This window comes from Rattus norvegicus, chromosome 15 (genome assembly GCF_021556685.1).
Source record: "Rattus norvegicus strain SHRSP/BbbUtx chromosome 15, alternate assembly SHRSP_T2T, whole genome shotgun sequence".
Taxonomy (NCBI): Eukaryota; Metazoa; Chordata; class Mammalia; order Rodentia; family Muridae; genus Rattus; species Rattus norvegicus.
This window is the reverse complement of record NC_141548.1, coordinates 5,006,970-5,031,945: the sequence shown is the minus strand read 5'-3', so window position 1 is coordinate 5,031,945 and position 24,976 is coordinate 5,006,970. Positions and strand designations below refer to the sequence as shown.

Here is a 24,976-nt window from a genome sequence, read left to right as displayed (position 1 = left end):
TAAGAGCTCTCCTAGGGACATCCTGCCTCCTTGCTGGCTCCTATTGGAGAAGTGCTCATTTCTGGTTCTGGGTCCTTTAGGTAGGATATCTGGGTCCCTTTGGTGGGACACCATCTAGCTCCTTCCCTCTATGTCTATTGTCTGTCCTTGGTGCACCAAGCTATCCACGGGTGTCAGTTTATGTCTGGGTTTTTCTTCTGGTTGCTTGAATGTTTTGTGTTTCATGTTTAAAAGAAAAAATGGTGAAAACTTTAAATGCTGGTTGATTCTCCCCTTGATTAAGTTTTAAGTCCTTTCAAGAAATAACAAATAAATAAAAACCGTTTCAATTGACCTTTGGAGCCGTGCATCCTAGATAACTGGTTATCTCTGGTGTTAACTATTATGCATGTCCCTGACTGGATCAGGCCTCAATGGAGGAATGTAGCTAGGAGCCTAGGTCTGTCCACTGGGGAAGCTCCCCAGGGGGCTGGCTAAATAGATTAAATAGACTAAATACACTAGCTGGTCTTAAAGGTGCCAGCAGCTTCAAAACTTCTATGGTAAGGGAGCTGGTGTCTGTTTCTCTTAGAGAAATCTGTGACTGTGATTATTGGATTCAACACGTAACAAGGTGCTTCTTTTAAAATGACAGCTAAAAAAGTAAAAATTGTGTTTGATCTAAATAGTAAAGATATGTGTAGTCACTTCATTTTTTTTCTGTTTGGTTTTAAATGTATAATACGCTTTACGTGTCTTGGCTATAGGTTACTGGCTTTTAAGTTATTGGGTATGGTTAAAAATTTGTAACATTGGTAACAGAAATTTGGCTTAAAAAAGGAGTCATTCTAGACAACACGTGGCATGAGGCAACCCAGGGAAACAGGTCTAGGTTGGGTAATACTTTACTATAACTCTTATCATGGAAACAGGACTTATAAAAGAATTTAGGGCAGTGTCTCTTTGGTTCGGTATTAGAGCCTGCACTATCGTTCCTTCATATGCCAGGCTTGGCCGTCATACTTTATAGCATGAGGAATGGACTTGGTGTTTTGAAGAGACTGGATTTTGGAGGATAGATAGTTTGGTGGAGGGTGAGTTTTGCTTTCCAAAGTTATGGCTGTGCTCAGGTGTTAGGAGGGAAACTTAAAGATTTTGGCTAATGATTGCCAGTGTTACATTGACTACAGTTTACAGTCTGATCCCAGACAGACTCAGGATTCTAACTCACACATATTTGTAATTAAGAAAAAATCAAACAGGTGGAGATTGTGACAAGGGTTGATGAGGCTATGGAACTCATAAGAGCATTACAGCCCGGTTGCTTACTGCAACTGCTATTTCAAGAAATACATATAGAATTATTATAGATTTAAGAGATTGCTTTTATGCTGTTTCTTGCACTCTTGGGTTGTTGTGAAATATTTCATTTCTTGTGTTTCCTTGGGTTTTGTTTGACTTGACCATACATTTGTAAGACTTTTTGAAAGAAAAATGTATTCATTTTTATTTATTTTGGTGAATTGTTCTTGGCTGACTTTTGTCTGTGGTTCCTCTGAATGCAATTCCCTCGGTGGCCAGAGGAGGCACCAGATACCGAGTTATAAATGATGGTTAAGCACCCTGTAGGTCCTCTGAGTGAAGACAGCAGGTTGCCCAGGTGTGCACCATGATGTCCTACAGCTTCTCTGCTTCCTCCTGCTCTTCCTTGGCCAGCAGCACTTTGCGTTCTGCCCCTCCATGGCTCTCACTTGGGTCTCAGTTCCCTCACTTTTGGGGATTTTAAATTTTCAGAATGTACAGAAAGATTACAATTTGATGTTTGACCTATACCTGAGAAGCTTTTTTGCCAGGAAAAGGGAGTTTCCATTGCATAAAATGGGATGGTAAGGCCAAGATTTCAGGAAAAAACATGGGTGAATATATTGAAACCATGACCCCTCTCAAGGCACAATCCATGAAACAACGTACTCCAACTTGCATACATTTAAAGGTGTAGGAAAAAAAATATTGGACTCTAGGGAACAGTAAAAATTGTGGGAATTGGATTATATGTCACATGCATGGACCCTGGGTTTATACATTTCAGGGAGAAGAATATCCATCATCCACGGTCTTTAGATCTTTGACTGTTAACAAAGATGTTTTCTCCATTTCAAGCCCGGATACAACTCTCCCTCTCCTCAGCAACTGAGTTGTAATGAAGGAGTGAGAACTCTGAAGCTCTGGAAGGAGAGTGTGCGAATGGGTGTTCCTGGCTCAAAAGTGAGTCTCTGGAAAAGCCACTGCAGAAACTGGCCAGTCTGGTAGAGGTAGTTAGCAAGTAAGCTATGGCATTTCCCAGTGACATCACCGGTAGTGTCTTCCCTGGAAATTCTCTTGTATCCAGGAGACACTAGAATGTTCTGTGATGTCAGCAGTGTTGTGGTGACACCAACTGCCTGAGCGATTTCCCTTCAGTTTCTAATGGGTTCCCGAGGAGGCATGTTCTCCAGGATCCTCAGTCTCTTTCGGAGGGACAATCATATCCATGCAGAGACCAGACCAAGGCAGAGGGAGGCCAGCCCTCCATCACGTTGGAGAAGAAGACGAATGGAAAGGTCCTGGAGGAGGTCAAGTGAGTACTGGGCAGGGCAAGGGGGATTCCTGGAGGAGGTTGGCTTGAGCTGGTCCTTCCAGGAGTAGGACGTATGATTTAGAGCCCCAGTCTTCCTAATGGCTGACCCAGACACAATTTCTGATCATTAGTTTGACAGAAAACCAAGAACTGTTATATGTCAAGGGGCTTTCCTTGGATCTCTTTAACATCATGGGCAGTGTCAAAGAATACCAGGATGAGCCTCTGTAAGAATAACAAAGTGTCTCTCTCAGGATCGGCTGTTGAAGCACTTCATTCTCAGCAGTGTCCTGTAGATTACGTGGGTAATAGATGCCAAGAGGGATACTCTCCTGGTCATATATCAAGGTCTCAGTCACTTTGTCCTTGAACACACAGACTAGGGATTCAAGATGTTAAGCAGCTTGGACTCAAGGACTTACCTGCCTCACATCAGACATTAGCTGAGAAGGTCCTCCAATTCTTCTTGTTTAGGCCAGCTTTAGAATTTCAGCGCCAGAGGAATGGCTTTAGGAGGTGTGGTCTATATCTATGATGGCATATGTCATCATATGGCTCTGATGGTGGGAACAGGGAACTAGCTGAGTTCAGCTTAGAGATAGCTTTCTTGCTCTGTCAGGGATTCACTGTATCTGTAGAACTGTTCATCCTCAGACTTCTGTTTAGAGTAAGCATAGTTTTTCTTGACACTGTGTCCACATATATGCCTGTTCACTGGTGTTTATCTACCTACAGAGTTTGATCAGAAGGCATCATCCCAACCCTCCACAACACCTGTTGAGGAGGAGAGAATGAAGCGTCTGGAGAACCTCAAAATTGCACTCCACAAGATGCAGAAGGAGAGAGATGAACTCAGGAGAATCCTGGCGGATTACCCGGGAAAGAATTTAAATGACAGGTAGTCACAATGCAAGTTCTGTTAAATCCACATGTCCTCACATCGCAGTAGGCTACAACTCCAGGGTGTCCTCATGGTCAAAAGCACTTTCCTGATTGTATCAGAATGTGAAGTTCAGATGGGAATGGGATGGTGGCACAGGCTATTTTAATTCCTACAAACGTAAATCATAGCCTGTGGCCTGATTGAATCACAGTCTGGGAGTGAGGGTAGTAGTGTGTGAGCTCTCATTGTGTGATTTAAGTAGCCTGGACAGGTGTTGGCTTGTGGGAATTTCTAGGTGCTCTGATTATGACCAATCATTGTTGTAATTGACGTGGAGGTGCTTTGGGTTCAATAGGTCCTGTGAAGAACTGGAGGGGCCCAATCCCACTTGGTGCCTCACAGTGTGTGACTGGACTGACAACAGGGTATCATTGGTTTTCTCTGATTTTATTCATTGTATTTGGAGATAATGCCACATCCTTATATTTAATTGGCATTCTAATTGTATTTGAGAGAGAGAGAGAGAGAGAGAGAGAGAGAGTGTTTTGTGTGAGTTTGTGTGTGTGTGTATGCATGTGTGAGTGTGTTTGTGTGTATCACTTAAGATCTGGGTATTCTATGTACTGATTTGGCCTGAGAATTATCCTGTGTCAATTTCCATGGCATGATGATGATGAGGGTGAGAGCCTCACTGTGAGCAGTAGAACATTTCACATCTGCTCAGGTGGACGCACATGGGAATCTCCTGGTGCGTGTTATAAATTCTTTTCCCTGTAAATACTGTTCATGTTCCTTTGGGTTTTCATGTAGCAATAGATTCTATGATTGAGAATTGTTACCTAAGAACAGGACAATAGTCTTCATGGGCTTAAGTTGGAGCCTGGATCGTGGCACAGGGTCCTCAAATGTTCATGGCAAGCTAGTCTATTCCTTCAAACCCCCTCAGGGAGCTCAAGCAAATCAGCTCCCTCCTTTTGTTTGCTTGGACTGCTGTGTCCGTGTTCATAATAATAAACTTAATAAATACCAAATGGACCCAGTACCAAGAAGTAAGGGCTTGGCATGTCCTAGGCTGGGGTAGTTCAGGATTCAGTCTGAATTCATGTAATTCTTGAATCCTTCATTCATAATGTTATTTCATCCTTGGACCATGCCTTACCACAGGAACAACTTTGAGTCCGAGATGCTCACGATGCAGCACGAGGAAGTGATGACCGACATGAAGAAAATGAGCGAGCAGGTCAATAGAGCTTTGGTCAAATGTACACACCTCACACTGGAAAATGACTGGTACTGGTGAGTAACTTACAAGGTTGTGACCCCAGCACAGGGCACAGCATGTGTCAGCCCATTCTTATCTTTGAAGTAAAGTGAGGATCAGGCTTTATAGTGTTTAAAGCAGACCAGGAAGCCTGTGTCTAAGGAAGGCTCTAGGACACACAGGACACAGAAAGATTGGCCTCCAAGCGACATTCTAATAAAATGGACAAATAAGCACACATAGGGATTAAGTCCTCTTCTGAGAAAAACTTGAATCAATGGTGTCAGGTTTTTGAGAAGTGCCCTGAGTCTTCTGGAATGTGGCTCTTTTCTCCATTTGACCTGTCTCTAGGTCATGCTCCATGGCTACTGTGGACTTGGACTATAATCTGGGGCTCTCTTTGGATCAGGACCCAAGAAGGAGTAATGGACTTGGAGACGTGGGAGGAAGTTGGAGACTGGCTGGGAGTCACCATTTTTTCTTTGTGTCTCAGCCGCAGCTTCTGCCCCCTCCTAACTGAGTTGTTTGAGCTGAAGAACAATGCCCAGAGAGCACGGCATGAGAACAGGGAGCTTCTATGGGAACAGATTGCACTGGAAGAGTCCATTAAGGAAACAACAAGGATCTGTGGGGAAGCCAGTATGAAAATCCGTGTATCAAGCAGCCTCAGGTAGGATGAATGAAGCATCAAGGGCAGGTTCTCCTGATATCTAAGCATAAACCAAGTCAAACCAGTTTAACCTTCTCCAACTTATCCAGACACTCTCCTAGGTCTCATCCAGTTGTTCATCTCTTTGAACATTTACAAAACTTTCTGTGATGTTAGCTTCATGCAAGAAACTGGAGGATTGACAACCAAATCCTCCTGCTCAACTAGAAAATGCATTTCCTTAAGGGGGATCTGTTGATCACACACTGCACACTTACATGCCATTATGCTAGCGGGATGCCATGTGGTAGCCGTCTTTGTAGTGCACAGAACTGATTAGAGTTCAGTTCAATTGCCAAAAGAATGGTTCCCATTGTCAGTCATGATGGAGCTTGTGGACTTTCTCTCCTTTTCCCTGTACATTGAAAATGGTCCCTTCTGCCTGTCCAAATCGTGGTTTACAGTGACAGAGCTTGAGAAGCAGTTTGTCCGTCCTGTTTTATGTCAGTGTTTTAGTGTTCTTTCCTGTGGCTTATGTCCTGGAGCTGACTGGATGAACAGGGATGTAAGAAAGACTTCTCTCAGGGTGAGGGTTTGTGTGAGATATGTGAGGATAAGAGGGAAATTTTTCTCCAGCTCTCTCAACCTAGTGTGCCCAAGAAGTGCATTCCCTACACAGGTTTACTCTATAAGGGATGGAGAGCAATGTCTAAGCTCTCACTTGACACATTTCCTTTGCCTAATCTGTATTCAGCAACTGTTCTTCCAGCATGATGGCCTCCCCATTCTTTTCTGCTTCTCACTTATGATTTCTGTTTTCTCTCTCTCTCTCTCTCTCTCTCTCTCTCTCTCTCTCTCTCTCTCTCTCTCTCTCTCTCTCTCCCTCTCTCCATCTCTCTCTGACTCTGTGTGTGGGGGTGTTTTTTGTGTGTTTGTGGGTACATATATGTGTGATCATGTTTATGACTATGGTGCATATTGTACTTTGGAAGTTGTTTGTTTTAATTGTTTGTGATATGGGGGTCTTATATATGTAAGTGTGTGTATATGTGTGCTTTTTCACATGTGTGTGTGAAGTCATCAAGTTTCTGAACACAGACACATATATATATTTATATATATATTGTATAAGTCTATATGTGCATATTTAGAAACATGTAAAAGTATACACACACACACACACACACACACACACACACACACACAAACAAACAAACAAACACTCCGAGAGAGAAAGAAGAAGAGAAAACATAATCTTTCCAATTACATTTTAAACTGTTCTTAATGGGGTCTTGATCACTATTCAAACTATTTACACTGGGAAAACTATTCATAAACATTGATATTACTTGGAGAAAACTTGAATAGGGTACAGGGATGTGAGGAGAGGCTGCTGTGTAAAATCTATATACCTCAGTGTAGAAACTGATGACTCAGAGCTCTTCTGCCTTCTTTGCTCTCGGTGTATAGTAACACTGGAAGGTCATGTGGCTTGTTGTGTCTTCTCAGCATCCTGGTTATGTTAATCGTTACCTGCCACCACTTTCTCTCCAGATTGGCCTAATTGGTTGAATATACCTTGGCTTTGGAGTTTGGCCTGGAATTTGTTAATTGAAAGATTAATTTGCTTAGAGTTGAATCTTCAGGCAGAAGATGTCCAGGAGTTATGCTGAGGTGAAATCACATCTTTGCCTCAGACAGAAACTTAGGCTCAAAATCGTCCAAAGCACTCACCCTGTGTTGTGTTGTGGCAATCTTAACCATTGTTATTCAAAATCATTTGATCTGAGTGAAAATCATCTGTAAGGAGGGTTTAGAACAGTGATGACCCTCAGACATTGCTGGAGGTGTCAAATGGGTAGCCCTGTGAGAAGCCATGTACAACTCTTGTGAAAGTTCAACCTTTTGACACAGCGATTCCAGAACAAGAAGTAGGTGTGAGCAGAGAAACTGTGGCACATTAGTGTTGTAGTGGTTCACCTCAGAGCAGCCATGCAGCAAAATTATCCAGATGTCCACCAGTCAGAAAGTGAAAAGGTACAATGTTGTCCAGCCCTTCCATGGACTGTGGCTGAGTTTGATTATACCTGCCAGCATTTGGCTTTGAATTAGCCTTATCTTACTGGAATTATATCTGATAGCATCCCAGTCCAAGTTTTACCTTGGATTGTGGTTATGGAGATTTCCTAGCTGTTTGTGCTGGTAGTTTGTTTCCCCTGTCAGGTACTGTATGGTAAAGGGACCTCATATTGGAAAATGCAGCTCACTTTGCATGCACTGGGAAACAGTGGGCCAGAGGACTGAAGAGGCTCACCTGCCCCCCCCCCCCCCAGTGCTCTGTTTCCTGAAATCAGCCTCCTGTGCACAGCCTTGTGACCTTGCTAAGCAGGCTTGGCTAACAGGCCTAGATGTCACATTTCTAATTTCTGATTTTCATGGGAATACACTTTATTGGCTGAGCTGTCTTTAGGCTATGCTCACTGTGTACTTACCCCACTCCAGGTTTTTTTTTTTTATGCCACAATAGTAGACTGGGTGAACCCTTCTATTACCATTAACTGGGAAACTAACCACATTCTGCAAAATACTCTGCTTGTATATGTGAACAAATATATTTGGGTGAGTTCAAAAGTGTGTATGTCTGGGTGTCTGTCTGTCTGTGTCTGTATACATGTATGTCTCCATGGACAATATAATCTTCTAATGACCAGGATGAGGAGAGAATGGAGGAAAGTCTGCAGGACCCCCTGAATCAGCAAAAACTGGTCACTGAGCAAAAGGCCTTGCCTGAGAAGATGCAGCATCATTTCAGTGTCAATGAGAGGATTTGAAAGCACAGGATGAGAGGACCCAAGTAGATTCCCTGTACTTATAAACTGTCTTATTGGGTGTGTGACTTTCTCCATAGTTCTCAGCACCTGTCAGCTAGGAGCAGCTCAGAATATTTTTCTTGTCCATTTTAAAAGAAATTCCGTCCATGAAGTGTATGTGATCCATAGAGATTCTGGATATTGTGTACTGATCCCTCCAGTCTGTGCTCTCTTGTATTATCTGAGCCCAGTGCCTTTAGGTCTCCCCACAAATAGTTTTACGATACACATAAACAAAGGAGTGGTATAGTTTATTTTCTGCATGAGTATCTCCTTTGGACTTCAATGCCTACCCTCGGCAAGATTTCCATGCAGCATATTCTTGCCAAGTATAATATCACTTCAGTGTGCATGTACTTCTTGAGATATTGTTTCTCTGGGTCTTTGCAGATATTGAGGTTGCCATGTGGACCCCAGGCATATTCCTGCACTGGAGGAATAATAATAGTCTTCATTTCAGTGATGGCCAGACTTCCAAGGCCTTCCTATTGTTTTCTAGTTTGTTCATATCTCTCCTCATCTGACATTGAGACATTGCTACATGATATTAAAATATAATGTATACGTATGATTGGAATTATCTGCTGTTCACTGTTTAATTTTTAGCAGTTTTAAAAGCTGGGAAAATATGCAGGCCTGTGGGATCTCTTACCCTTCTCTCTTGGGCATGAGAGAATGACCTCAGATGAAAGATCATCCTGGATTATCCTGCTGAATTGTGCTGCTGTGTATGGGATAAGTGACATGGCAGGTTCTCACCAGGCCTTTTCCACCCCTAGGTCTGAACACTGCAGCAGAAGCTTTCCCAGGGCACAGAGCAGGATTACAGCTCTCAGAGACAGAACTGTCCACCAGGAGCACTGAGGGTGCAAAGATTGACACCACCTCCCACATCTCAGTCCTTGTAACCATACCAATCTTGGGCTAAATTTGAAAGACCTTGAGATGTGGCCTGGAACACGCCTCACGTTTAACCTTTTGACGACTTGTCCATCAACAACCAACCACTCCGAGTGAGGCAGGTCTACATTCATCTTGAGGAGATTTTTACCATCTTACCTGCCGTTCTGCTGTGTTTGCAAGGCCAGCAACAGGCTGGAGTTATATGTTGAAGAATCAGCAGGAATTGAATGCTGACTAATTTACTTGTTATATTTGTTTTTAGTTTGAAGTTTGGTTTTATGCATTTGGTTTTATTTGTTTACGTTTGAAGTTTTGTTATTTATTTGTTAACTTTAGTTTTTTAATTAATATGCTATATTCTTAAGGCTATATACATTGAACTCATTGACTCCCCACTTTAAAATGTTCTCGAATAAATTAATTTTTGCCAATAAATAAAAATGTGACCTTTAACCCTTCACTCACAAGACCGTCCTGAGTCGTGTGTGGTTCTTCCTCCTGTAACAGCACAAGTGTAAGGCAACAGTGGTTTTCTGCAAGTCTCATGCAGCTTAGGCTTCACCATCAGTTCACAGCAGCCAGAGCTGCACAGGAAACTGTGCTCTTGATGTAGACAGTGTATCGTGCTCTGTGGATCCCACATACATGATGAAAATTATCCTTGCTTTATCCCTGTGCTCACAAATTTAGCTTCCTTTATAGTGACAAACAAAGGAGAAACACAAGTATTTCTCTAATACATTAGAGGAAATAAAAACATTCAGTATAGGAATATAAAAAGCGACCAGGACACACAGAGCTGTATGCCTCTGCATTCCTTATAATAAAGCATCGGTTATAACTGCACATTTATTGAATTCCAGCAATTTTGGAGGAACGATATTTTTAAATTTTTTATTAGGTATATTTCTTTACTTACATTTCAAACGTTATTCCCCTTCCTTATTTCCATCCTTAAGCCCCCATTCCCTTCCCTCTCCCTTCCCCATATGTGTATCCCCTATACATCCCCCTTATTGTTCACCACTATTCCCCTGCACTGCCCCTGGAACATTTTCTTTATTGTTCTGTTGGTTTGTTTGTTGTTATTCTTTTTCTCCCATTTTTATTAAATTGGGCATTTCTTATTTACATTTCAAATGTTATTCCTTTTCCTGGTTTCCTGTCCATCAGCCCCCTAACCCCTCCCCTTCCCGTTCTAAATGGGTGTCCCCTCCCTGTCCAACCCCCATTACTGCCCTCTCCAACATTCCCTACGCTGGGGGTTCAACCTTGGTAGTACCAAGGGCTTCTCCTTCCAGTGTTGCCCCAACAATGTTATTTACTGCTACCTACGCAGGGTCAGTCCATGTGTAGTCTTTGGGCAGTGGTTTGGTCCCTGGAAGCTCTGGTTGGTTCTTATGGGGTTGCAAGCCCCTTCAGCTCCTTCAGTCCTTTCCCTAGTTCCTCCAATGGGTGTCCCGTTCTCAGTTCAGTGGTTCGCTTCAGGCATTTGACTCTGTATTTGACATGTTCTGGCTGTGTCTTTCAGGAGAGAGCTATATCCGGTTCATGTCAGCATGCACTTCTTAGCTTCATCCATCTTATCTAGTTTTGGTGGATATATATCCATATCTATATCTATATCTATATCTATATCTATATCTATATCTATATCTATATCTATATCTATATCTATATATCTATATATCTATATATCTATATATCTATATATCTATATATCTATATATCTATATATCTATATATCTATATCTATATCTATATCTATATCTATCTATCTATCATCTATCTATCTATCTATCATCTATCTATCTATATGGACCACATGTGGGGCAGGCTCTGAATGGCCGTTCCTTCATTCTCTGCCCTAAAATTTTCCTCCCTATCCCCTCCTGTGAATATTTTTGTTCCCCCCTTAAAGAAGGAGTGAAGAATCCACATTTTCGTCATCCTTCTTGAGTTTCATGTGGTTTGTGCCTTAGATCTTGTGTATTTTGAGTATAACTAAGAGGCGAGGATGCAAAAGAATCAAATGGATAGCTTGAGGCCAGAGGTTAGTGGTGAACACCAGAGGGAAAGATCATTCTTCCAGAAAGAATTGGCAGGTTTCTGGTAACTCAGCTTTACCAGACTACTTGTCTTGGGTCCACAGAACTCTCTGAGTTGCCAACACCAAGGTATGTTACGCCTACATACACTGGACAGTGTAGAAGGAGATGTCAAAGCCAGATGTCACATTTACACCTATGTAAATAAAAAACAGAGATCATTTACCCAGAAAGGATTGCATACAGGTAGCCAACGCTAGGATAAATTATGGGAACCTGAATTAACTGACACATGGCCTCCTAGAGTCAGATAAAAGTACCTGCTTGTTTTTATTGATACCCTTTCTGGGTGAGTAGAAGCTCACTACATCGGACTGAAACTGATCATAGAGCAACTAGAAAGCTCTGCTAGGAACTTTCCTCCTAATTTTGCCACTGACTAGGAATGCTGTCCTATAATAGCCCAGCTCTCATGGCCAAAGCCTATGAATAACAGTCAAAGATGTATGAATAGTTTGGAGTCTTTGTTGTGCAGAATTCTGGGTAGGTGGAAATAATGAACAAGACATTAAAGGAGACACTAAGAAAACTCTCATTAGAGTCCAGGAAAGGTGGAAAGGCTCTTTTCTTATTTTGGGACTGCTGTACTCCATACAAGGAGGGATTGAACCCTATAATATTATGTTTAGAATACACGCCCCATTGCTTCTAAGTCTTAGAGATCAGAGGTTGGCAGAATTCTTCAACTATTTTATTCTTGAAATCCTGTCTGTCCAGTTCTCTGTAAAGTCTATTACTTTGACTATCAGAGAGACCCAGTGAACCTCTAAATCTATCTACAATATCCCCTATATTGGACCTGGTGGTAGTGGGCAACGAAAGGACAATGAAAGCAATTTGCAATGAACTTACGTGGCGATGTTTTACACTCTTACAGCTATGAGGTTAGGTGGAATTTTAACATGGATTCCTCACAACTAGGTCAAGAACGTAGAAGCCACAGATGACAATGCCAAATAGACTCCCTCCAGAACTTCTGGACCTATTAAAGTTGAGCTTTCACCTGACCTCAAGCCCTTCCACTCCCTGCCCAACCTCCTGGATCTTACATTTGGCATGAATACAGGATCATGGTCCAAACTCTAACACCCTCAGGCCTGTCCCTGGGACCTCAGGAAGGTGGACACTAGAGAAGTGACGTCTAATGGAACTGCAGAGGACCAATCTCCGTCCACGTTGTCCTTTGCTCACTGATATCTGGTTATTTTTTGGAGAAAGGATTTGGAAGTTTATCATTTGAAGTAGGTGCACAACATTTAAAGTTGTATATTCACTGTGTAACTGGATTAACTATGTTACCAAGATCATTGCAACAGAGGGATGCAAAACAGAGACTTTGTGAGTACACATCCATGAATATATGTAAAGAAAGACACCTTGGAAGGAATGCACAATAAGAAAATGAAATCCAATATCCAATAAATTAAAGGTCTGGAGGGAAATACTGACTTTTGGGAAACAGGAAAACCTAGGAAATGGGAATGTATGTCACAGGAATGGATCTGGGAATAAAATTATTATGCAGAAGAATGTCTTCCATCCCATGTCCCGTGATCTTTCTCCCCATGCCAAGCCCCTGACGCAATCTGCCCTTTCAGAGCATGTAACTACTAATGGAGCAAAGAGAAATCTCTAGCTTTAGAGGGAGGAGATATGGAAAGGGTTCCATTGTGTCACTGGAGAGCCTCCTGGAGATGGCACCTCAGAATCTGGTCACCATAAGGAAAGCTGGTTAGCAGGAGGCCCTGGCAGTTCCCAGTGACGTCATCCAAATGCTCTCCTGTATGGTGGCCTTCTAGAAAGAGTAGCGTAAACTGCAATAAAAGGATACACTTGAAAGTAAAACTTGGAGGAAATGCCCTGGCTTATCTACATTATCACTGTGAACTGTGACATTGCTCTCTTGGCTTCTGTGGCCCGACATGAGGGCTCTGAAGCTATGCTGCCTCCTGTGAACTGTGAATGAGCTTGTGTCACACGAAGCATGTGAATGGAGTGAAAAGACAGTAGGAGGACCTTGTGACACTGCCCTCCCAATGGAGACATGGAAGTGTTGACAATCACAGTGGGTGAGTCTCAAGCTGCACTTTGAGACCCAGCCAGGCTACGTTTCACCTGTCAGCTCACTTCCTGCACATCCACCACAGGCCAAGGGCAGGCTCAGATGAAGCTCTGTTGAAGACAGGTGCTGTCCCTTGTGAGCTGTGTCTCAGGGTATGCGGAAGACCATTCACCCTCCTGTGATGTGGGACATCAGAGTAGTAAGAGGCAGGCAAAGGGGACAGGTCTGTGTTTGTTCTTCTTGGCTACCATAACTACATCTTCCAGGCTAAGGATTTGCTCATGGAAGTCTGCTGTGTCACATGTGTAAAGGCCAAGCTGTCTGAAGTCTCAGTAACACAACTGGCTCCAGGCTGCTTTCTCAGTCACTGGGATTTACACGCAGTCCTTCATACCTTGTCTTCTAGATCCACAAATTCTTGTCTGGCTTCATATGGACAAGGTACTTTATATGTCTTCTTACTAATAGTATGCTTTATAAGTGTGCTTATCCAGGGTGTTTTGTTATATATTTTAAGACTATTTTGAGTAGAATATTTCCCTGATTTCTTTCCCATAGTTGGTTTTTGGTATACAGGAAAGATAATGAGTTTTGTGTGTTATTTTGCATTCTACTACTTTAATGAATGTATTTTCAGCTTTAAGAAACTTAATTTTTTAGAGACAAGTTGTCTCTATTTAGGATCACCTCTAACTAATTCATATTTGTCTTTGCATTTTAAGTATTTCAATCCACATTATTTCATTTTATATTTTCAGATGATTATGAGGGGAATTTTTCCCAGATTTTCTCATGGTATGATTTGGATTGGCATAAAGGAAGGCTAAGAAATTTTGTGTGTTCCCATTGTATTGTGCTTTTATGAATGTATTTATCAGTCTTAAGAGATGGTGATATTGGGGTTGGGGATTTAGCTCCGCGGTAGAGCGCTTGCCTAGCGAGCTGGGTTCGGTCCCCAGCTCCGAAAAAAAAGAAAAGGAAAAAAAAAAGAGAGATGGTGATACATTTTTTAGTTTTAAAAATAGTATCACGTCATCTGCAAATGAAAAGATTTTGACTTCTTCATTTTTCATTTGGGTTACCCAAGTTCACCACCCACCACTGATGCTTATTGTTATTTATTCCACTTTTCCTCTGGGTTTCTCTCTTGTCTCTTTTCATTGTTGCTACTCCCCCCACCCTTTGTCCATCCTTCCCTGCCTCTACCTAGGTCCTTCCATCCTTCTGCCTCCCATGATTATGTTCTTCCCCTTTTAAGTGGGTTCAAGCATCCACAATTTGGCCTTCTGACATGTTACCCTTCGTGTGATCAATGAATTGTATAGTGGGTCTTCTGAACTTTTGGGCTAACATCCATTTGTCACTAAATACATCCCATGTTATGTCTTTTTCGATCTCTGTTACTTCACTATTTTCCAGTTCCATCCCTTTGCCTACAAAGTTCTTGGTGTATTCATCTTTGATACCCGAGTACTGTTCCTCTATTTGAATAGAGCGCACTTTCTATATTAATTCCTCAGTTGAGTTGAGGTCTATCGTGGTTGTTTCCAGCATTTGACTAATATGAGTAAGGCTGCTATGAACATATTCATCCACACGTCCTTGTCATATGTGGATCAGGTGTGAGTATATGCGCTGAAGTGGGTGGTAAAGCTGGGTCTTCAGGTAAAGCTATTTGCATTGTTCCCATTATCCTCCACATTGATATCCAGAGTGGCTATACAGCTAGTAATCACACCAACAATGGAGGAGTGTTCCACTTTCTCTACATCCCAGCCCACTCTGCTGCTGCCTCAGTTTTCTATCTTAGCCATTCTGATTGGTGTAATGAAGGATCTCAGGTTCGTTTTGATTTTCCTTTTTCTGATAACTAAGGATGTTGAACATTTCTTGATGAGTTTCTCAGGCATTGAGATACCTCAGTTGAGAATTCTTGGTTTAGCTCTCTATCCCAGTTTAAAAGTCGGGTTATTTGGTTGTCTGGGAGTTTACCTTTTTGAGTATTTTGTTTATTTTTAATTTTGGCACACTCTCACATGTAGGGTTGGTAAAACTCTTCTCCGAATCTGTAGCTTGCTGATTTGTCCTATTGGCAGTGTCCTTTGCTTTAAAGAAAGTTTTCAGATTGTTGAGATTTCATACATTTACTGTTGATCTTAGAGCCTGACCCTTTGGTATTCTGTTCTGACAACTTTCTCCTGTGCAAATGTGTTCTAGGCCCTTTGTGACACTTTCCCTTCTATTAGCTTCTGCATGTTTGGTTTTATGTGGATTTCTTTGATTCACTTGGATTTGAACTTTGTAGAAAGAGATAGAAATGGATCAATTGGCACTCAACTACATGCAGACCACCAGTTAGGGTAGCATCATTTCTTAAAATGCTTTCTGTTATGTTCAAAGTCCTCAGTCATCAGGGAAATGCAAATCAAAACAACCCTGAGATTCCACCTCACACCAGTCAGAATGGCTGAGACCAAAAACTCAGGTGTTAGCAGATGCTGGTGAGAATGCAGAGAAAGAGGAACACTCCTCCACTGTTGGTAGGATTGCAAACTGGACAACCTCTCTGGAAGTCAGTCTGGAGTTTCTTCAAAAATTGAACATTGCACTGCCTGAGCACCCAGCTATACCTCTCCTGGGCAATACCCAAAAGATGCTCCAACATACAGCAAAAACACATGCTCCACTATGTTCATAGCAGCCGTATTCATAACAGCCAGAAGCTGGGAAAAACCCAGATGCCCTTCAACAGAGGAATGGATACAGAAAATGGGGTACATCTACACAGTGGAGTAGTACTCAGCTATTAGGAACAATGACTTCATGAAAATCTTACAGCAATGGAAGGAACTAGAAAATATGATCCTGAATGAGGTAACCTAATGACAAGAAAACCCACATCATATGCACTCACTGATAAGTGGACATTAGCCACAAATCTCAGATTACCCAAGATGCAATCCACAGACCACATGAAGCTCAAGAAGGATGACCAAAGTGTGGAAGCTTCAGTCCCTCTCAGAAGGGGGAACAAAAATACTCACAGGAGGAAGTGTGGAGATGAAGTCTGGAGCAGAGACTGAGGAAAGGCTACCCAGGGACTGCCCTAACTGGGGATCCAGTCTATATACATCCACCAACCTCAGACAATATTGGTGATGCCAAGAAGTGCGAGCTGACAGGTGCCTGATATAGCTGTCTTCTGAAAGGCACTGCCAGAGCATGACAAATACAGAGGCGAATGTTTGAAGTCAACCATTGAACTGAGAACAATGGAGGAGGCAGAGAAAGGATTGAAGGAGCTGAAGGCGTTTGCAACCCCATAACAACAATAATACCAACCAACTACAGCTCCAAGAGACTAAACCACCATTCAAATGGTACACATGGACAGACCCAGGGCTCCGGCAGCATGTGTAGAATAGGATTGACTTGTTGGGCATCAATGAGAGAAGAAGCCCTTGGTCCTGTGAAGGCTCTATGCCCCAGTGTAGGAGAATGTCAGGGCAGGGTGGCAGGAAGTGTTGGGTGGGGGGGAGAACACCCTCAGAGAAACAGGGTGAGGGGGATGGGGTAGGGGGATATGGGTGTGGAACAGAGAAAGGCTATAACATTTGAATGTAACTAAAAACAAATAAAGAATGAAAAAAATTAAAAGGCATAACAAATGCAAAAGATTGGGGTGCCATTCCATAGTCGTGATGTGTTTCTTCTGTGAGAACATACTGGTTGTCACTTCTCTATGACTGTCTTCTTATTTGAAAGTAAATAATGGGATCATCTGTGGAGTGGTTAGTAAGAAAAAAAGCATTGCCTAACATGAATAGGTCCCTCCAGAGCATATGCTTAATATTCTAGGTATAGAGCAATTAGCTGTGGAGGGGGGATTAAAAACAAAAACCAAACAAAAAACAAGAACGTCAACGATTAACATAAATTTTGAATCCTGGGATTAATGCGTGTGCTGACTTTGATCAGCTTTGTGGATGCTTCTAATAAACACACACGTCCTATCACAGTTCTAGCAGTCGCCAGCAGAGGGAGCTGTGAGGTAGTGTGTGCTTCTTCCTTTCCAAGACACCCCAGTGTGTGCTTCTTCCTTTCCAAGACACCCCATGGCCTCAGGCCTGCATCCAGTGAGCTGGAACTAAGAGCAGCCTGGTTGAAACTCCTGCTGCCATGGCAGATTCCGCAGGAACATTTTCCTTTGCCCACAAGGAGCCTGTGTGGAGGAGACCTCTTGGCGGGGTCCTCAAGGACTCTGCATGTCCTATTCTACAGGGAGAAGCCCAGATAGGTCTTTGAGAAAGGTCAGTGAGTTGTTGGGGGAAGTCTCTGATTGTGTGGCCGAGGGCCTGGAATGGCTGAGATAATGGCTGCTTCCCTGAGGGCAAAGGATAGACCTTCTAGGGCTCTGACCTCCTACTTTATATTTTCACCTGGTGGCTTATTATTCATATTTTCTTAATGGGATACGACTATGGTCTTGGTGAGCATCTTGTCTCTCTGATTCTCATTCAGTTCTTTGTTGTCACAGACTTTTTGAGCTTACTCCAGCCCCTGGGACTTATTCATACCTCCAAATTTCTCTGACTTTTGGGATTTCTAATATTTGTGGCAAACTGAGTGACAAAAGCAATGAATAGCCTGGTGTTCAGTGCATATGGATCTGTGGGTGTATAGATACCATAAGCCTCTAGGATACACTCTAGGAAAGCAGCAGTGTGCTCTTAGGTCCCCTGTGTGACCTCACTTAACTTTGCCAATTTGTGGGCTTCTATTCTGCTGCTCTCAGAAATGGAAACTCCTGGAATAGATGTATAGTGTCCCATTACCTTTGTCATTCTTAGGATATTAGTGGGAGTAAGTTTGATTGAAATATACTCTCAAGAACATTATCCAAATCAGTGCTTCTTGTGTGCTGTCTATATGAAGTACCAAGTTCACAGACAGATCTGCATGAACTTCCCAAAGCCAGCAAATTGGAGCATGAAGAAAGCCCAAGGCATCCATTACCAGCATCCTCAGCACCTGCCCCAGGACAGGGTAAATTGGCTTTGGTGGAAGAAGGGATCTACTGTGATAGCTGGCCCTCATACACCCAGAGAAGAATATACTAGGAGAGTTGGGGAAGGATTGTGGGAGAGAGTAACCGGGTGTCAGGGGGCAGTGAGCAGCTTGCAATGTGAATAAGTAAAATATGTATAAATAAAAAATAAAATAAAGTTCTTTAACAAAATGGGACACCGTGTAATGTTGTAGTAACTCTACTATGTTTACACTAGCTAACACTTTAACAACTAGAGTGACTAGACATGATAAAGTAGGATGCCTCTGTCACTTACAAATACTATTTACACAGCAAAGATAAATGCACGACTTGCAGCCCAAAGATCGATTGTTTCCAGCACATCTATGTGACTCTCCTTCCCTTTATCAGGACTCTGGAGGCCTCTGTTCATCCAGGTCTCACAGATCATCCAAAAGGCAGTCCCTTACCAGCTCTGGTCAAGTGCCCTTGTGCTCTTGGTAGACCTCTGCTCAGGCTGCAGAGGCACTGAAGGGCAGCCTTTTCCATGCGTGGGAAGCCATTATTTCAGCCTTTCCAGACTCTCTGCTACCCAACTGGAGACTTCTGCAGAGGCCTGTCAATCTCAAAACCAGAAGCTTGGGTAATCCAAAACCCTAGGATGCCATCCTGCACTCATGATGTGTTGATTACCTGAGACCATACACGTTAACTCTCTTCTTCATGCCTGTTTTCCTTCTTTGAAAGTAAATAATGTGATCATGTGTGGTGTGGGTGGTATGAGCAAAATCTTTACCATGAAGAATAGGGCCATGAAGAGTGTGGACTTAACATTCTAGGTACAGAGCAAATAGAGGGAATTACCAAAGAAAACAACAGGAATTCTAACAACAATTGCAAAAAAAAGAAGAGAAAAAAGAAAAAAAACTTTATGGGTGCTGGGATTAAAGGCATGTATCAACTCTGACCAGCATTGTAGGTATTTCCAATAAAATATTAAAAAACAAAAAAACCCGATTATTCTTTTAGCAAGTGCAGCAGAGAAGACTGTGAGAGATCATGTGCTGCTACCACCATGCTATGATTCTGTAGCAACAACTTCCTTGGTGATAGGAGCCTGTATGCAGCAGGCCCCTTGGTGGGACTGTCATCTCAAAAAAAGATGCTTCAGTCATCCAAAAGATTGGACTCCAGTATACTTCAGGCCAGGAAAGAAGCCAGCCACCAAGAGTGAAAGAACAAAGGAAAAATTACATTGGAAAAATATGTGCCTTATTTGGAAGAAATGACCCTAAACTTCTGAAGCATCCATCATCTCCACACCTCTGTTTTGAGCTTTGTATAGCGATGTTGTCCAACTCCAGGTGGGAGTCAGAGGCAAAGCCCTTCCCAGAGAAGACAGACGTGTTTTTGACTCTTATGTCTGTGAGGTTAGGAGGCGTCATAGCACAGATTGAGCTAACCTAGGAGAAGAACACAGAAGCCACAGATGACAATGCCAAATGGACTTTCCCCTGAACTTATGGACCCACTAAAATTGAGGTTTAACCTGACCTCAGGCCCTTCGACTCCCTGCCCATCCTGCTGATTCTTATGTTTGCTAGGAGTAAAGTATCAAGGGGCAACCCCCAATATCCTCATGCCTGGACTTGGAAATTAAGGAAGACAGATATTGGAGAAGTGATGGCTGTCGGGCTACAATGTAGGAACACGCAGTCCAGGTTGACCTTTACTCACTGATGACCAATTTAATTGTCTGGCTATATTTGAGAAAGGGATGATGTCCTACTTAATATGTAAAAGAAGGTATAGAAATTTATGATTTTATATTTACCCTGTAGTTGATCCCCTATATTCCAAAGAGAAGGGAGTTTTTATTGAAAAAAGTAGGATTATTAACATTGACTTTGTGAAATACATGGACGTGTATGTGGAAATAGTACTGGCTATCAAGGAATGCACAATAAGCTAATATTATCCAGGTTTTATAAAATTAAAATTATAGGAGAAATATATTGGCCTCTAGGAAACAGGAAAACTTTGGGAATTGGACTGTATGTATGTGCATCGTCTCAGGTGTAGATTTATTATTGATAGAAATCGTCCTCATTTGTGGTCCCTAGAGATTTAGATACGAACAAAAATCTCTTCTCCAATTCAGGGTTGTAATCAACTCTCCCCATCAAGAGCATTGATGACATCTGATGAAGCAGAGAGAAATATCTAACTCTGGAGGAGAAGTTGCCAAAGGATATTCCCTGGGTCACAGGAGAGGCTGCAGAAAAGGGCCCCATAGAAATTGGTTGCTTTTGGGAGAGCTGGGTAGCAGGTAGGCCATAGAACTTCCCAGTGACATCATCAGTAATGTCTTCCTTGGACAATCTCTTGTATCTAAGAGAGCACTAGAATCTTCTGTGACGTCACCAGTGTTGTGGTGACACAAACTGCCTGTGGGATTCCCTCAGTGCCTTTTGGGTTCACAAACAGGCATGTTTCACCAGCTGCTCAAGCTAGTTCAGAAGGAGAGGGGAGATCAAGGAGAGACCAGACCGAGGCAGAAGAAAGCTGGCCTCCTGTCTTGTAAGTACAGAAGAATGAAATCATTCTGGGGAAGGCACAGTGAGTACTGGGTAGAGTCGGGGAACTTCCTCCAGGAGGTAGGTTTGAGCTGTGCCTTTCAGGAGTCGGCCTTACAAGCAGGAGCCTTGGAATTTGTCAATTGCAGACCAAGAGTCAAGAGTCCTGATGAGTAATTTGACAGAGAGCCAGGAATTGGCAGGCCTGCAGCTTCTTTTCTATGAGCTTTTTAATTTTACTGCCAAGGAATGCCAGGAGGAAGCCCTATGAGGATAACAATGTGCCCATTCATGGTTGGGTGCTGAAGCACTTCATCCTCTAGATTCCTGTAGGTTACTAAGTCTGTGATGACAAGAACAAGGAAGGATGCACCCCCTAGTCATGAATTGAGGTTGCAGACACTTTAAGCTTGAACACACGATTAGGGTTTGATGGTGCTGTGAACTCCAGGATTGACCTGCTCCACGTCTGATATCTGCTGACAATGTCCCAAATCTTTATGTCTGAGGTAGATTCTATCTTTCAGTATGAGGGATCATGTAATAGTGAGTGAGGCTTATGTATGGCAATGGAGGTTGGGAAGAGGGAAATAGCTTAAGAGTCCACATTAGAGATAGCTTTTCTTCTCTTTCAGGGATTCAACAAGTCTCCAGCCTTTCCTCTTCCTCAACCTCCATTTTGAGACTCAGAATGGTCTTTTCTACCCATGGGCTATCCAATATGTACATTCACTTGTGTTTATCTATCTACAGGGTTTATTCAGAAGGCATCATCAGAAAATTTCATCAGTAACCATGATAAGCGTATAAAGAAATTGGAGGAACTAAAATCTGAAATCCAGAAGTGTAAAATCGAGCGGGATGAACTTTCTCGAATCCTGGACCTTTATGTCAATGATGGTTTGAACTACAGGTAGTCATTATGCCCTGTAACCTACTGACTGTCTTGTGCTCTCTCTGCTAAGCCAAGATTTCCTCACATCCAGAAAGTGTTTCACCTCTCATCCTGGACTTTAAGGAGCCTTGGCAGGTGCTGGCCTGTGAGAGAAGCTAGGTGCTGTGTGTTTAGGGTCAACCTCTCTTGTACTTGACCCTGAGCTCCTTGGAGTTGGATTGGATTTTTTCAACAGCTGGAAGGACCTGGTCACACTTGCTGCATCTAAGTGTGTGAATGAAATGCCTGAATGTCCTCACTCTTACTCTGATTTTGGTCATTATACACTGATTCTATGGCACCTTTATGATAAAGTTGGCATTCTAATTATTTTTGTATATGGGTTGGTATGTATGGATGGATGTGAAAGTATTTGTGTGTGTTTTGCTCAGGATCAGGGAGTCTGGGACCTTTGATTGGGTCTGAGGATTTGTTTGATGAACAGTTTGCAGGTCATGATAGTGATGAGTCCGTGGAGGCCGTCATTGATCAACAGAGCACTTTGCTCCTTCTGTTTACCTTGCTGGCACATAGGGCTCTCCTGAGAGGAGGAGGTGTTATGAATCCTCTTCCCTGTAAAAAGTAGTTACGGCCTCTGGGAGTCATGTAACAAGGATTGAGAATCTCTGCTTTCAAAACAAGAGAAATGTCATCACACATCTTTCTGTTGGACCCAAGGCTGTGGCACAGACTGGAGGAAATATCTTATATTTCTTACACAACTGTTCAATTCCTTCATGCTGACCTGACCAGATCTTGAAAGTCGGCTCCCTCCATTTGGTCCCCTGGCTCTGCCGTCCAATGCCCAGGATAATGAGTTTAACCAGCACCAATAGGAAGGAGCAAGTTTGTGTTATATAAATGGGCTTAGGTAGTCCAGAGAACACTCTGATTTCATTTATTTATTTATTTATTTATTTATTTATTTATTTTCCTGCTTTGAACTTTATTTTCTTTTTTTTAATATCCAAGGATGGTTTATTGTGACCTAGAAAAGGTCACTGTGGGAATAAATTCTTGGCACTTGTTATTCCCAAAGAAGCAGCTCTCAGACTTTCCCTCCTCCTATACAGAGGGTCTTTATAGGACCATATCTCACCAGCCTTTTAAGGAGCCCTTATTTCAAAACAAATGTGTGCTGATTTGCAGAGAAATATTTTCTATGGGAGAGTGAGGGTTTGAGTCTCACTGTTGTGTTTTTGCTGTGGTCTTTGAGTTTTCCACTTTCTTCCCTAGCCCCCATTCCTTGAATTTGAATTTTTTATTGGGTATTTTTTATTTACACTTCATCTAATTCTGAACTCATGAGTTCAGACAGTTATTGTTCCTTGGGTCATGTTCTAACACAGGCTGAGTGTTGAATTGCCAATGCTTAAATCCCAACATGAGATGAGAATGATGGATATGCATAAGATGACCAACTGGATAAGTGATGCCATGGAGAAGTACAAGGAGCTCACACAAGAGAACAATTCCTACCGGTGAGTCACTGACAGAAAGGAGACCCCAGCACTAGGCGGGAAATACTTCTGTCCAGCTATGACTTTGAAAAAAGATCTGTGGTCCATGAGAAACACATGGAAAGATTGTATAGCTGCTGGTCTTCTATCATCCCTCAGAGGGGATTGGCCCTCCACCTGCCAATGGTTTTAGAATACCATGAACACATAAGCACCCATATGCACCATTTCCTCTTCTTTGATGTGCATATACCGTCTTAGTGTCAGGATTTTCTGAAGTACTTTGATTCCCGTGGAGTGCGGACTCGGGATTTGACCTGCCTCTAATTGGTGCTAACATGCAAACTGTGGCTCTAGTCTGGAGATGCCTGGGGATGGGGCCCTTGAAGGGATGATTGTACTTGCAGGAGTCGCAGGCAAACAGAAACTGCCTGGGATTTACCATTATTTGTTTTTGATTCAGCATCAGAAACTTCCACCTCCTGAATGAATGCAATGAATTGAAGAAGAATGTAAGGATTTTGATGAATGAGAACAGAAAACTGCTAGTGGAGCAGACTGAACTGCAAGCATCCTGTGAGGAGGGAAAGAGGTTCTGTGAGGAGGCCAGCAAGACCATGTACACCGCAGATATTGAATCCTTGTGTCCTGTTGCTTTTGAGTAAATCGAATGTATCCTTGTGAATCAAACAGTGATCTCGAACTCGTCACTCTTAAGAACCTTCTTTATTGAAGTGTGATGTAACCATCTGAAATCCCACAGCTCTCAGGCAGAGATGGATCTCTGCATTCTCACAGGGATTGGGCATCACAATGACTTCCCAGTCAGACTGAGATACAAAGAAAATTGTACTTTCAGTGTAGATTGTGTGTCCAACTCTGAATACCAACTTCATGATGAAAAAAATCAATGCAGTATCCTTATCAAATATTTAGTGACCACTAAAATATACTCTTTTGTGGATGAGAGTGTTGAACATATTAATGGAATATTCATCAGGTGTTCTGTAGTATCTCCCAGGAAATAAAACAATATTATAGGGAGTATAGAAGCAGTCATGAAACAGAATTGCTTGCTTTTGGTTTCCTTCAAACATGATATCATTTGTAACTGAACAGAGGAGATAATAAATTGCAAGAGCTTTCAGGGGATAGGGTTTTTATGGTTGGTTGTTTTCTCGTTCTTCTTGATTAGGATGATGACTTTTGTTCTTGACAATGTACTATGTTCCATTTGGGATTTCAACTCAAGCAGACCACATAGTTTACAATTCAGTTTCTAGATTTCTTTAAAAGCTGGACAAAATATCCAGGCAAAGGTGCCCTATGAGTTTTCTCCTTTGGTTTTCCCCCCTTTGGGTGCTTTTGTTTTTGTTTGTTGTTGTCGTTGATTTATTTTACATTTATGAGTGTTTTGCCTTCTATAGGTCTGTGCATGCTGTTCCCCAAAGGCCAGAAGAGGTCATTGGGTTTCACCTGGAACTTAAGTGACAGAGGATTGTTAGGTGCCCTGCAGGTCTTTTGAGAAACAAATTCTCAAATGATGAGCCATCTCTCCAGCCCCTACCGTGGACGTTTGTCCTTCATCGTGTTCCTTACTAGTTGCAATGGATCATACCTGAACAAAGTGTTTCTTGAGATATGT

The 24,976-nt window shown here is 42.3% G+C and overlaps 3 protein-coding genes across 3 annotated transcripts in view; all 3 read left to right on the top strand.

Moving 5' to 3' along the window:
* LOC148000684 (disks large homolog 5-like) overlaps window positions 1-9,624 on the top strand; it is a 132,931-nt gene extending 123,307 nt beyond the window's left edge. The window contains exon 6 of the transcript XR_015638623.1: window positions 9,282-9,624. The gene's annotated coding sequence lies outside the window, so the exon portion shown is untranslated. The remainder of the gene's footprint in view (window positions 1-9,281) is intronic.
* Window positions 2,069-9,631, top strand: LOC134481928 (disks large homolog 5-like). Its single transcript, XM_087586937.1, has 5 exons — window positions 2,069-2,596; window positions 3,332-3,494; window positions 4,644-4,775; window positions 5,234-5,410; window positions 9,039-9,631. Exons 1-5 carry the CDS (start codon window positions 2,446-2,448, stop codon window positions 9,121-9,123), a joined length of 708 nt encoding a protein of 235 aa, XP_087443063.1. The 5' UTR covers window positions 2,069-2,445; the 3' UTR covers window positions 9,124-9,631.
* Window positions 9,632-20,781: 11,150 nt separating this feature from the next.
* On the top strand, window positions 20,782-24,007 carry LOC148000683 (uncharacterized). The gene is made up of 4 exons (XM_087586920.1): window positions 20,782-20,941; window positions 21,691-21,850; window positions 23,221-23,352; window positions 23,795-24,007. Exons 1-4 carry the CDS (start codon window positions 20,851-20,853, stop codon window positions 23,994-23,996), a joined length of 585 nt encoding a protein of 194 aa, XP_087443046.1. The 5' UTR covers window positions 20,782-20,850; the 3' UTR covers window positions 23,997-24,007.
* Window positions 24,008-24,976: the final 969 nt, after the last annotated feature.

What these genes read in the sequence shown, in the direction of transcription:
- LOC148000683 (XM_087586920.1), top strand. Translation starts at nt 20,851, where the DNA reads ATGTTTCACCAGCTGCTCAAGCTAGTTCAGAAGGAGAGGGGAGATCAA. An exon ending in GAAAGCTGGCCTCCTGTCTT is followed by an intron (nt 20,942 to 21,690) that starts GTAAGTACAGAA and finishes ATCTATCTACAG; the next exon opens with GGTTTATTCAGAAGGCATCA. An exon ending in AATGATGGTTTGAACTACAG is followed by an intron (nt 21,851 to 23,220) that starts GTAGTCATTATG and finishes GTTCTAACACAG; the next exon opens with GCTGAGTGTTGAATTGCCAA.
- LOC134481928 (XM_087586937.1), top strand. Translation starts at nt 2,446, where the DNA reads ATGGGTTCCCGAGGAGGCATGTTCTCCAGGATCCTCAGTCTCTTTCGG. An exon ending in GGAAAGAATTTAAATGACAG is followed by an intron (nt 3,495 to 4,643) that starts GTAGTCACAATG and finishes GCCTTACCACAG; the next exon opens with GAACAACTTTGAGTCCGAGA. An exon ending in CTGGAAAATGACTGGTACTG is followed by an intron (nt 4,776 to 5,233) that starts GTGAGTAACTTA and finishes TTTGTGTCTCAG; the next exon opens with CCGCAGCTTCTGCCCCCTCC.